The sequence below is a fragment of the Gopherus evgoodei genome, chromosome 1 (genome assembly GCF_007399415.2).
Source record: "Gopherus evgoodei ecotype Sinaloan lineage chromosome 1, rGopEvg1_v1.p, whole genome shotgun sequence".
NCBI lineage: Eukaryota > Metazoa > Chordata > Testudines > Testudinidae > Gopherus > Gopherus evgoodei.
This window is the reverse complement of record NC_044322.1, coordinates 23646810-23661387: the sequence shown is the minus strand read 5'-3', so window position 1 is coordinate 23661387 and position 14578 is coordinate 23646810. Positions and strand designations below refer to the sequence as shown.

The window sequence follows — 14578 nt, the reverse complement described above, 5'->3', positions numbered from 1 at the left end:
TATTGTCTTATACTTAGATTGTAAACCCCTCGATCCAGAGACTGTCTTTTTGTTCTGTGTTTGTAGAGTGTGTGGCACAATGGGGTCCTGGTCCATGACTAGGGCACCTAAGTGCTGTGCTAATTAATAATAATATTAATGAGAGCACAAGGGGAACCTTGCATAAGTTTGTTTTGTGTTCCAACTGTGGAAAGAAGCAGCATTTGCTCCTGTTTTATTTGGAAGCAGCAGTCTTCGTTTACCAAGCATTCCACAATGTTTTCAAGATCCAGTTCATAACTCTCGCTCCTCATCTCATTATCCTCTTAATTTTTTCTTTACATGTGCTAACTTGTGATCAGAAGTTAATTTCCACATGAAATTCTGAGATGAACGCACAACCAGAGAAGAAAAGCAAAAGATGATCTGACAGTAGAATCATAGGCATCAGAATGGAAAGGATTTATTGAACTATCCAGCTCATCTAACCAATATTTAAATAACCTTATTTACACTGCCATACCAATCTTTTAAAATAGCAGTGGGCAAAATAAGTCCCCCCACACACACAAAGATTCATGATAGTTATACATGGATAAACAACTGGTGCTTGGTGTATGGATCAAAGTATGCAATTTGCCTTTCAAAAAAATTTAATTTCAGTGCCTCACAATTCACAAGGTGGCAGCATTACATTAAGTAGTGGAGAGATGTCTCGGGGATAGTCTGCATTACATTAGCCATGTTTTTTGTTGGTGCTAAAGACCTATATGGTCAAATAAACTGAAGACTTTTACTATCCCTGAAATGAAATTCAGTTTTGCCCCAGAGTGCTTTAGTTCTAAGATTACTAGAAGGGCCTCTTAACAGCATTTTGTGAAGTTTATAATGCTGGATGTGAACTAGTAAATATGAATATAGTATACTCCTGTTTATCCAAAACCCTATTATCCAAACCTCCACATTATCCAAATCCCTTCCTTGTCCCCCAGCATGAGATATGTGCTGCAGAAGGCACATATGTCGCAAAGGAGGGGATTCGGATAATGCGGAGATTCAGGCAATAGAGACTCCCAGCCAGGACTGCAAGAAGGAGGAAGACAAGTCCCTGGCCATAGGGGAGGCCACCTTGCTGCTGAACAGCTCCTGTGGCAGTGCAGGTGACACCCTGCAGGCACAAAGGGGAGGTTGCGAACCTGATGGAGCAGAGCAGAGAGCCCCCAGCCCCGGCCAGGACTGAGAGGAGGACAAGCCCCCAGCCACCAGGAAGGCCAACCTGCTGCCAAATGGCTGAAGGGCACTTGCCGTCTCAATGATCCACACTCCTGATTATCCAAATAAAGTCTATCTCCCCATGCAATTCGGATAATCTGAAGTTTACTGTACATGCAAAAGGCCCTTTGTGACATTCTATACCTATACTGTAACTCCCATGTTCCTCATTTTCATATAATCGTGATCTTATATATAAAGCCTGCCTTGTAAGGTATCAGGGGAAAGGTTATGATCTGCTGAAAGTCATGTCTCTATCCATACATGTGTATCATTAATGCACATGAAGTTATGAGAACTGTATTGTATGGTGGTCACTAAAACATTGTCCAGCAAGGGAGCTACAATGCAATGACTCACCTGCATGAAGCCACACCAGGGGAATTGCTCAGTCTTACTTGGAGAGACTCAGCAATGCCCCCCCAGACATGTCTGGACTTGTGCTCTCCAAGCACACGGACTGAGGGTATAAAACAGACAGAGCGGACATATACTGGGCCCTTCTCCTGCCACCACCTATGCTGCAAGCGACCAAGACCCTGAGACGAAGACAGGACTCCAACACAGGAGATTGGCCCAGGTTTAAGGAACAAACCTTTATATTAAGGACTGTAATATCCAGTGGATTGAGAAAAACTGCTTAGTCTAGTTGCTGCCCAGTCTAATAAGGTTCAGAGTTTAGACTGTGTGCTTATATTTTATTTTCTTGGTAACCACTCTGACTTGTTAAGCTTTGACTTAGAATCACTTAAAATCTAGCTTTATAGTTAATAAATCTGTTTGTTTATTCTATCTGGAGCTGCGCATTTTGTTTGAAGCGTGACAGAGACTCCTCTTGGGATAACAAGGCTAGTACATATCAATTTCTTTGTTAATTGACGAACTCATATCAGCTTGCAGCACCCAGTGGGCATAACTGGACACTGCAAGACGGAGGTTCCTAGGGTTGTGTCCAGGACTGGAGATATTGGCTAGTGTCATTTGGCCGCAAGTAGCTGGGAGTAGCTTACATGCCAGAGGCTGTGCGTGAACAGCCCAGGAGTGGGGGTTCTCACAGCAGGGCAGGGTTGGAGTGACCTAGCAGATCACTGGTCCAGATAACACCAGAGGGGAACGTCACACCCTTCCTTAGGTGATTAGAACTGAGATAACATAAGCCATTTGTAGGAAACGTTCAGATTCTAAACATCACCAGTTAAAGTTTCTCTACATGTGTCAATATGCAGTTGGAACGATCAGGGTCCAGATACCACAAGAGAAGAACAGAAGGTTCAAACCCCCAAAATGAGCAGTAGAACCAACTGACTGCATATTGTATTATCGCGCCATAAATGTATAATGAGAAAAGTCTTTTATGAAAATTTCTAATGTTCTGAACTGGACGGTCATTATGAGATATGTATGCGTCATACAGTGTCTATTTCAGGCTGTGATTATAAATTTATGTATGCAGAAAACTGTTCATAACCTGTACTACAACTTCAAGTAAACCTCATGGCAGGGAGGGATACTTCACAAGCCAGTTGTTTACACAAAATCAACTTCAAATACCCATCCACTGTCAAACCTAGGAGAAGACAATGATGAATTATTAGACACACCCAGCCTAGATTATCCCCAACTCTGAATAATCATGAGTCACCATGACAGGAAAGGAAAGGAAAAAGAAAAGTACAAGAAGAAGAGCTCAAATGACTGAAACAGGAGGAGAGTAGGGGAGCCAAGAGCCTGGTCTACTCTAGAAAATTAAGTTGGCTTAACTATGTCACTCTAGGGTGTGAAAAATCCACACTCCTGAGTGGTGTAGTTAAACCAACCTAATTCCCAGTATAAACAGCACTAGGCAATGGAAAAAAAGTCTTCTGTCCAGCAAGCTACCACCTCTCAGGGAGGTGGATTACCCATGCAAATAGGAAAACGTCTCCTGTCAGCGTATGAAGTGTCTACACTGAAGCGCTACGGTGGTACAACGGAAGCTGTGCCACTGTAGCATTTCAAGCACAGAGAAGCCCTAAGGAGTATGTTCCCTTTCTTTGGGTCTTTGGAAACTGCTCAGTGCAAATGTTGTGTGATTGTTACTCTGGATGTCTGGGATGGGCATCTTGGGATATGACGGGTGGAACTGGGAGCAAACATTCCATACACATAGCATGTTCCCATCCAAGCCAAGCAATATTTCTGCCTGACAAGCTAGTGGAAGTTAAGGATGCTAGAAGCAACATTAACTGTCACTCTGTGCTAACTATTCCCTCGGATAAGGGTGCAGGTGGCTAGCTCCTAGAGTAGCCCCTTTTCCAGGAGACAAGCAGAGTCCAAGGAAACAAGGTAGATAAAGTAAAACAGATGCACCTGGCTCCATGTGGCTGGAGCTGGTTTTCCTGGTGGATCCTTGAGCTCTGCAATGTTTGGAGAACACTCCTTTTGATCCTTCTGGGAAACTACAAATTGCTCACACTTCTGAACAAGGCAGCTGCCAGTAATTCCAAAGGTGAATTTTCTGAGTCCTTGTTCTCCTTCCCAAGAGTTTTTACTATGAGAAAGGACGTCAGCCATGTTATTAAAGAAACACCGAAATCAGTGGCCCCACTCATGGAGTAAGGTCCTACTCAGTGCAAGCTAGAGTGGCAGAACTGGAAATTAAGTATAGCTTCCACAGCCAGGCCACGAATGTCCTTTGATTAACATTATTAAACCAGAATGATCAACTGAAATATTAACACATGACTTCAGTAATAATACAGTATAAAAGAGATTAGTCCTGCAGCACTATCTGCCTGTATTTTGTGAGTAAGACTCACAGCAGAGTAATCAAAGATGCAAAATTTGCTTGGGTAATCTTCTCCAGCTCCTATCTGCCACCACACAGTGTAATGTAGGAGACATCATTTTATATGTTAACGATAGCTCTAGTAACATGATACAGTGACATCGGTATTTTAAAGCCTCTGTTCCCCTCGCTGATATTACTGACACATTATTTACAAAAGCATTTTCTTGTGTTCTGTACTTATCTGAGAAGATATAAAATTAAGTCACAAAATATATCTTGATAATCTATTAAAGCCACAAAAGAAAATGTGTTACTCTCTTACCCTACTGACCACTATTACATATAAGCCACCAAATCTGACACCAGGTATTAATTCATATTAATTAAAAAGAAAAAACTTTTAAACCAGATTTTCAGCAGAGCTCAGGGCCATATTTTTCAAGTGTTCTGTACCCACACTGGGGCCAGATTTTCATGAGAGTTCATGAGAGCTAATAGGTTGAGCTCTTTTGAAAACACAAACATTTATTTACCCACCTAACTGGAAGTCAAACTTTTTCAAAAATGCTAGCCTAAGAACTCGGACATGGAAAATATTTATTCCACTGTGTGTGTCACAGATCCACAGGGTCTGGTCTCTGAGCAGCCAGTTTGGGCAGGGAGCGTAGAAGGAATGGGGTAGGGTTAGTTGGCTCCTTCTGGCCTTAAAATCTTCTGAAAATTTGGCCCAAAGAGACTGAGACCTGTCAGTTTGCCAGTTTTTTATCCATTTAATGTGCACCATGTTAATTTTGTATCATTTTAGTTGTTTTATCAAAATGTCTTATGGTACCAAGTCAAATGCCTTACAGAAGTCAGTCTGTTACATCCACGCTGTTACCTTTATCAACCAACCTTGAAATCTCATCAAAAAATATATCAAGTTAGTTTGACAGGATCTGTTTTCCATGAGCATTAATTTCATTGCCTGCCTTTAATTCTTGTCTCAGCCGCTTCATTATTTTGCCTACGATCAATGTCAGGCTGACAGGCCTGGGTCACCCGGTTTACCCTTTTAAAATAGTGTCAGAACAGTAGCTTTCGTCCAGTCTCCTGGAACTTCCACAATGTTCCAAGAATTATTGAAAATAAACATTAATGGTCTAGCAAGCACCTTGGTCAGTTCTTTTAAAACTCAGATGGCTAGTTACTCAGACGCGCTGATTTAAAAACGTCAGACTTTAGCAGCTACTTTTGAACATCCTCCTGAGTTACTACTGGATGGAAAATGTTTCATCATCAAAATATGATGCACTCTAACTGTGTATGCAAAATGTGTGCATGAGATGAAGTGAAGTTTGTTTTTAAGTTTGTTTGCATACTCAAATACCAATATTCAATATGTGCAGCTGCTTGCTCTGTCTTTCTCTGTAGGTTCTGACACAACATATAATGAATCTCTATAAAATACTTAATGCCACACTCCAGGGCTCTTTCCCCAACTTGCACAGACAGCAGCCTGAATTCCAAGCCTGGAATCTCTCTGTCATGCAGATGATACCATTATCAATTCCTTCTGGAGCTAATAAATAAACTAAAAATAATAAATTAAAAGGGCACTTTAATGTGAGTGATAAATTCATGTTTGGACTGAATCGTTTTTTAAAAGTGCAGGTAATGACAGTTGCGGGGCACCCAATAAATGTGTTTTATAAAGGTTGAGCGCTCAATAAGAGCATTATTAAGGTGGAGACTGAACTAAGGAAGGCACACTAACACCCGGGGATCCATGGCATGGGAAGACTCCAGCAATATACAGAAAAGGTTGGCTATCGCATGGTCAGCTCTCATTGACTTTTGGATAAACAGCAGCACCAGTGTGACCCAAACACTCGGGCTGGCACAGCATTTAGTGAATTAACTCTAATTTAATAGAGCTGTGAAAACTGCAACCTCAAGACAGGATCAAGCTTTAGGAAAAGTAAATTCTCTTCCATGTAATGAGAAAAGTATGGGGGACAGAAAAAAGATAAAATAAGTGAAAATTAGAGCAATGTGGGACTAAGACATTTCTGAAGGGGAAGAGAAGGCTCAAAAGCCACAGATGTCTTAGGCTAACTGACGACAGGTTCTGAATTACTCTGCCTCATGGGAGAAAGAAGGACTATGCCTTGGAAAACCCCTCTGCAAATAGAAATGAACCAATAAAAGTTTCCAGAAGCCCAGAAATTAAATTCACTATGGATGCAATCCCAGTCCTGTTGAAGTTAATGGGAGTTGGCTTCAGTGGGAGAAAGAGTAGGCATATTACTCATGGAATCCTGAGGAAATGCAATCTAGCTGAGAGATTATCCTGACTCTAGATTTTAAACTGAATCCCAAACTATTTTCAATACATATGACATTTTCCAACCCATCTGTTTCTTATTTACTTGCTGTTTTCTTAACTCATCTCAAAACAGGTCCAAAAAAAGTTCCTGTACTTCCTCTGTGTTCATTATTACTTACATACTATTATGTTTCAAACTAATTTAACATAATACTAAATGCAATCTTAGGCCTGGTCTACACTATGGGGTTAGGTCGAATTTAGCTGCATTAGGTCGATTTAAAAAAGACTGCGTCCACACAACCAACCCTGTTCCGTCGACCTAAAGGGCTCTTAAAGTCAACTTCTGTACTTCTCCCCGACGAGGAGAGTAGTGCTAAAATCAACTTTGCTGGGTTGAATTTGGGGTAGTGCAGATGCAAATTGACGGTATTGGCCTCTGGGAGCTATCCCAGAGTGCTCCATTGTGACCGCTCTGGACAGCACTTTGAATTCCCATGCACTAGCCAGGTACACAGGAAAAGCCCCGGGAACTTTTGAATTTCATTTCCTGTTTGGTCAGCGTCGTGAACTCAACACAGGTGACCATGCAGTCCCCCCGGAATTGTACAGCATAGAATGTTTCTACGCTCCCCCATCATCTCCGTCCCTGAAGTTATCGCAGATTAGAAGGTGAAAAAAAGCGCACTTGCGATGACATGTTTTCTGAGCTCATGCAGTCCTCCTGCACTGATAGGGCACAGGTAAATGCACTGAGGCATTCAGTGGCAGAGGCCAGGAAATAATTAAGTGAGCGCAAAGAGCGGAGGCAGGAAGCGAAGCTGAGGCTAATGGGGGTTCAAACGGACATGATGAAGCATCTGTTGGAGCTGCAGGAAAGCCAACAAGAGCACAGAGCCCTGCTGCATCCACTGTATAACCGCTTACCCTCCTCCCCATGTTCCATAGCCTCCTCACTCGGATGTCCAAGAATGGAGCGGTGGGGAGGCTCTGGGCACCCAGCCACTTGACTCCAGAGGAAGGCCCAAGCAACAGAAGGCTGTCATTCAAACAGTTTGATTTTTAGTGTGGCTACAATAAGCAATGTGGCCTTGTCCTTCCTTTCTCCCCCATCCCACAGCTACCTTGTCCATTATCTCATTTTTTTAATTAATAAAGAAAGAATCCATGGTTTCAAAACAATAGTTACTTGATTTCGAAGGTGGGAGGGTGGTTGCTTACAGGAAATTAAAATCAATAAAGGGGGTGGGTTTGTATCAAGGAGAAACACACACATCTGTCACACTGTAGCCTGGCCACTCACGAAACTGGTTTTCAAAGCCTCTCTGATGTGTAGCGCGCCCTGCTGTGCTCTTCTAATCGCCCTGGGTGTCTGGCTACTCAAAATCGGATGCCAGACGATTTGCCTCAACCTCCCACCCCGCCATAAATGTCTTCCCCATACTCTCACAGATATTACGGAGCACACAGCAAGAAGCAATAACAATGGGAATGTTGGTTGTGCTGAGGTCTGACCAACAGCGCCAGCGAGCCTTTAAATGTCTAAAGGCACATTCTACCACCATTCTGCACTTGCTTAGCCTCTAGCTGAACTGCTCCTTACTACGGTCCAGGCTTCATGAACAGATTCCCCCGAGCAGGATAGCAGAGTTGCATGGAAGTGGTGGATGAGGACGGTTAGCAGTCCTACTGCACCATCTGCTGCCAGCAGTACCCAGGAGGACCAGAATGGATCCCTCGAGCTCATTGTTGGGGAGCAGGAGAACAGAGTTGCAACGGAAGCAGTGGAGCCGTACGCCATTCCCTGGAGGTTGCTAGGAGCTGGGCAGGGAAGACGTTCGCAGAACCCCTGAGCAAGCTCTATGTCTGATGAGGATGGTTAGCAGTCCTACTGCACCATCTGCTGCGAAGGCAAGGAGCTGCTGCTGTGTAGCAATGCCAGCTGCTGCAGGTGCTTCTGTGTCGAATGCTTCGAGGTCCTGGTAGGGCAAGATACCTCAGCCAAGGCAAAAGAGCAAGAGCCTCGGAGCTGTTACATGCGTCAACCACAGAAGTGCGATGGGGTGTTACAGCGCTGACCAGACTGGAATGTACAGCTGCAAGACTTCTTCACCAGCAACAAAGGACAGGAATATGATGCACCTAAAATCTAAAAAGGCCCACACATTTCCCAGAGTCACTTCCCTTGATAACAGAACATCAATGATTGCATTGGCTACTTGGATCACAGCAGCCCCCACAGTAGACTTGCCCACAACAGCAGTGGTAACAGTGAGCTGAGCGGGCTCCATGCATGCCGTGGTATGGCGTCTGCATGAGTAAGCCAGGAAAAAAGGTGCAAAACGATTGTCTGCCGCAGCTTTCACAGAGGGAGGGGTGACTGATGACATGTACTCAAAACCACCCGCGACAATGTTTTTGCCCCATCAGGCATTGGGAGCTTAACCCAGAATTCCAATGGGCAGTGGAGACTGTGGGAACTGTGGGATACCTATCCACAGTGCACCACTCCATAAGTCGATGCTAGCCACGGTAGCGAGGATACAATGCGCTTAGTGTGGACATATGCAATTGACTGTATAAAACTGATTTCTATAAAATCGACCTAATTTCATAGTGTAGAAATACTCTTAGTTCTCAAAACTTTGATGATGTTACTTCAACATAAATCAGAAAACAAGCAGCAGCAAGGAGTATGCATTTCAGAGAAAATGCATTTCACTTTCACATCCCATCTAGTGCCTCCTTAGCTACTTGTAATGGAGCTCTCCTGCATGCCATTACATCACAGTGGAAAGCGAGTCACAATACTAAACAGCACTTGCAGTGCTCTGCACACAAATGTGTCACAAACTCACAAATACAAACTTGAACACTGTTTTAAAAACTTTGGACCCAAATTTATCTCCAATGTCTCTCTACTGACTTCAGTTACCTTGCTCTCCGGATGAGTTTGGTTAATCTTCCCTTATATGAAATAAACAAGGTTCCTGTCTCTTGTTAATGTCATTGTGCTAACACAAACACAGTGTGCTTTTTTATCTTATCTACACAAAGGGCGCAGGACAATGAGCTTTTACTACCTCACGGCACACAGTCTGTTTCGGGAGACAGCTGAATCCCTTTTCTGATGCGAAAGTACAATCAATATAGCAAGCAAAGTAACAGGTGCAGCAAGTGGCAGCTATCCCTGACAACAGCAAATAAGAATCAAACACCTAGAGACACCCCAAAAGGAACTGGAGGCTGCTGTTGACAATTATGATGTGGCTCCTCTCCTGGGACCTCACGAAGCATGAAGACTAATAAGTCAAAAATAGAACGGCATTCATTAATACCGACTTCCCAGCAACACTTCAGGAGTTCTGTCAAGTATAAATGAGCTCATTTAAGAGTCATTGGGGGTAGTGTAACTCTTTTCCCAATTAACAAAGATGGATCAAAATCTGGGTGCCTGGAGTTGGGCTTCAAAATCTGCATTTAACCCTCCTAATGAGAAGTGGCTGGCTCTGCAGAGCTGCTGAGCACTCTCAGTTAATGGGAGCTGCAAGCGTTTGGCATCCTTGAAAAATCAGGCCAATTTAGGGGCCTAAATATGGATACAGGAGCCTAAAGTTAGGCACCCTGATTTGGCCACATTTTCTAATGTTTAGAGTACCTGATGTTTAGGTAGCTTGCACAGACTGCCCAGAGCGATATATTTAAAGTAGGGCGGTTGACTAATCACGGTTAACTCACGCAATTAACTCAAAAAAACTATCGTGATTTAAAAAATTAAATCGCAATTAATCATAGTTTTAATCACACTGTTCATAGAATACCAACTGAATTTTATTAAATATTTTGGATGTTTTTCTACATTTTCATATACAATGTATTCTGTGTTGTAATTGAAATCAAAGTATATATTATTTTTTATTCTAAATATTTGCAGTGTAAAAATTATAAACAAAAGAAACAGTATTTTTCAATTCACCTAACACAAGTACTGTAGTGCAATCTCTGTCGTGAAAGTGCAATTTACAAATATAGAATTTTTTTGTTACATAAGTGCACTCAAAACCAAAACAATGTAAAACTTCAGAGCCTACAAGTCCACTTAGTCCTACTTCTTGTTCAGCCAATCGCTAAGACAAACAAGTTTGTTTACATTTACAGGAGATAATGCTGCCCTCTTCTTATTTACAATGTCACCAGAAAATGAGAACGGACATTTGCATGGCACTTCTGCAGCCAGCATTGCAAGGTATTTATGTACCAAATACGCTAAACATTTGTATGCCCCTTCATGCTTCGGTCAGCATTCCAGAGGACATGCTTCCATGTTGATGATGCCCATTAAAAAAAAAATGCATTAAGTAAATTTGTTATTGAACTCTTTGGGGGAGAACTGTATGTCCTCTGCTATGTTTTACCCACATTCTGCCATATGTTTCATGTTATAGCAGTCTTGGATGATGACTTAGCACATGCTGTTCATTTTAAGAACAGTTTTACTGCAGATTTCACAAAATGCAAAGGGGAGAGGGATAATTCAGTGGTTTGAGCATTGGCCTGCTAAACCCAGGGTTGTGAGTTCAATCCTTAAGGGGGCCACTTAGGGACCTGGGGCAAAATCAGTACTTGGTACTGCTAGTGAAGGCAGGGGGTTGAACTCAAACACCTTTCAAGGTCCCTTCCAGCTCTGAGATAGGTATAAAAAAGGTACAAATGTGAGAACTTCTAAAGATAGCTACAGCACTTAACCCAAGGTTTAAGAATCTGAAGTGCGTTCCAAAATTTGAGTGGCATGAGGTGTGGAGCATGCTCTCAGAATTCTTAAAAAAGCAGTGCTCTGATGTGGAAACTACAGAACCCAAACCACCAATAAAGTTGCTTTGGATTGTTATTGAGCAGAACCCATCATCAGCATGGACATATGAATCTTTAGTTCATCTGATACGTAAATATCTTGCAACATCATCTACAGCAGTGCAATGAGAACACCTGTTCTCACTTTCAGGTTACATTATAAACAAGAAGCGGGGAGCATTAGATCCTGCAAATGTAAACAAACTTGTTTGTCTGAGCGACTGGCTGAACAAGCAGGACTTAGTGGACTTTTAAACTCTAAAATTTTACATTGTTTTATTTTTTAAAGCAGTTTTTTTGTGCATAATTCTACACTTGTAAGTTCAACTTTCATGATAAAGAGATTGCACTACAGTACTTGTATTAGGTGATCTGAAAAAAATACCATTTCTTTTGTTTTTTACAGTGCAAATATATGTAATAAAAATAAATATGAAGTGAGCACTGTATACTTTGTATCCTTTGTTACTGAAATCAATATATTTGAAAATGTAGAAAATATCCAAAAATATTTAAATAAATGGTATTTGATTATAGTTTAACAGTGCGATTAATCACGATTGATTTTTTTAATCACTTGACTGCCCTAATTTAAAGTAAACATCTCAAAAAATCATGGGTAATGCTACATAAACCACTATAGAGAGCATGGTAATAAGGTCACATATCCATCTTTGGGATAGCACCTATTGCCAAAACGACGAAGCCCTTTGGCAAAAATTAAAAACTGAATAACTTCAGGTGTTCACCATAGGTAGCATTAAAGGATCTGCTGCTACATGTCAGAGAATATCACTGCCCAATTGTTAGGAATAAAACTAAATAAAGGGAAAGCAAAGAACAAAAGTTCGCCAACTCAAAGGAAAACAAAATAAATACAGACTATTGCTATTACCTCTGCAACTGGATCTTAGGATCAGATTGTGACACCCTTACTCATGCTAAACGGCCCCATGGCCTTCAGCAGGTCTCCAGGAAGAATCAGTGGGATTACTGGTAGAGTAAGATACTATTCTACTTACTATGCTACTTGAGTAAAGGTGGCAAAATCTGTCCCTTACTTAATGTCCATGAGATGAAACAGAATCCAACTCACTGTCTAATAGCTTTATAGACTGTGCAGTGCTAATAGGAGCAAAAAGGAGCCATTAAAATCAGCAGACATGACTCAGAACTTACACTGGGGAGAAATATGTAGAGTATGTTTACTTAGATGCATTTCAGAGGATAACACTTTAATGTTGTCATTATTTGTAAATCAGATAATTGGAAACATTTACTGGGTATAGAAAGCCAGGAGGGTTTTTTTTAAAGCAAATACTTTTCTCAACAATGCCATATTTGGATACCAGTGAAAGTAAACATACTCTCTAAAAATAAATTTACAAGTGCTATAATAAATGATTTTGAGTCAACAAGAGAAGAAGTTGGGGATGGGGAGAAGGGAAGGGGAAATATAGGCTTCTGCATTGGACCCAGTTTTCAAGAAGAAAATATATCTGTACATACTTTATGAAGCCACAGTGGAATGTGTCCTGAATCGCTCTGTAATAACTGCTTTTGCTGCACAGCCGCCCAGCAGTAGGAGTCCACATACGCAGCTTGGCGCCAGGAGAATGAACTGGGAGCAAAACAGCTTATCTGGGTACCTAAAAAGCAAAGCAAAATGTATCAGAGTCAAAATTTAATACTTAATTAACATTTCAGTTTTTTCAATATTAAATCCATTCTGTAAGAAAAAATAAATCAGGATTCTCAAATTAACTATTTAATTTAACCGTTCCCAATTTACCTTCTAGGATAACAATATTGGTCCTCTGGACTCTTCTGAATGGTACTCTACCCCTCTCCACCAGCCTAACCATGAGCCTCTGTGCTGTGCTCAAGCAGGCCACCTCATTCAGGGCTCATGTATACTACCGCTTAGGTCAATGTAACTCATGTCACTCACAGGTGTGAAAAGCCACCACTCTGAGCGACATAAGTTACATCAACTGATCCGCTGTCCACACTGGTGCTATGTCAGCCGGAGACACTCTTCTGCTGATGCAGCGTCTGCCTCTTGCTTAGGTGGGGTAATTATGTGGATGGGAGAGTGATCTCGTGTCAGCATAGCATGTCTGGGGAAGACATGCTACAACGGTGCAGCTGCACCGATGTAGCTGTGCCGATGTAGCACGCTCTTGTAGACTAGCCCTCAGTTTGAGCATCAGTGAAACCCAAGATCCACTGTAGGTTACAACATATCCAGCTGAATGGGAAGTAGCAGGTGCAGTCTGCAAGAACTAAGCAGGCATGATTCCTGTGTCAGGCATACACACACAGACTCGCTCTGATTGAGTTAACACCTAAAGTTAGAAGTTTAGCTATGGAGGCACAGGCAGCAGAAGTTCGGGCTAGAAACCTGAGCATGCGCTTAGGGTTTTGGACAGGCTTGCACAGACCCTCCTGCTACCTGTGCCACAAGAGCTAGACTTCTAATTTTATTCATTAGCCCAATCAGAGCTAGCGCATGTATGTCTACCTAAGTTGGCAATCACACCTCCCACCTTGAATGTAGCCAGACCCAGAGTCATAGGGCCAAATTCAGACTTGGCCCAGCTCTAATGGCCCACTAAATTTTCCCACAGCGGGTTGCACCTAGTAAGGATGGGATTATTTGGCAAGCCACATTGCTGGCACCTTTAATATAAAGCCAGAACAAGATGAGGACACTAGTTTGCTTATTTTTGCACAATTTCCCAAAAAGGAAAAATAATTTCCTGTGCCCTATTAGAAAATAGTAGTATTGGGTCTCCCCAGATTCTAAGATAACTCTGGCTAAATCATCTAACATTATACAAATTGGAAAATGATTTCTCGTAAGTCCGGGAGGATAGCTTCTGCAGGACTGAGCCTTTCATAGCCTCCTGCACACAGAAGCATTCCACAGCTCTGTTGAAGGGAACATCACCACAAGAAATAAGGTGGATAGGAAAACAGGTGCCCTGTACAGGAACTATGAATTCATGGCAGGTTTTGCCAAGTGGCCCCTACTATTTGTTCAACATTTATATATTTGTACATTTTTCTTATTTTTACTTGCTCATTTATACACTCTTTAAGGAGAAACTTTTTTTAAAATTAAGTTGACTGACTTGTAAAAATGAGGCAGAATAAGTTAATCTTTGAAAGCTGCATAGACTATTTTAAGAACGGAATCACTGCCATTATTTCTGCTGGGATATTACCCAACTCTCCCAAAATAGTGCTGATGCTGCCCCTGCATTGCCTTAAAGAAATCAACAAAATATTTGCAAGATTGCTTCCTGGACTTTGTATCCACATGCCAGTGTAGTTCTTGTAAAAGAAGAAGAGCCCCTTTCATAACAAGAACTAAATTCATTAAAATTATAACT

The 14578-nt window shown here is 41.8% G+C and overlaps 1 protein-coding gene across 1 annotated transcript in view; it reads right to left on the bottom strand.

The window, feature by feature from the left end:
• Window positions 1–14578, bottom strand: part of PANX1 (pannexin 1) — a 55145-nt gene that overhangs the window by 14456 nt on the left and 26111 nt on the right. Inside the window, exon 2 of the mRNA XM_030550916.1 lies at window positions 12690–12829. Within this exon, the coding sequence (XP_030406776.1) occupies window positions 12690–12829 (140 nt within the window). The remainder of the gene's footprint in view (window positions 1–12689; window positions 12830–14578) is intronic.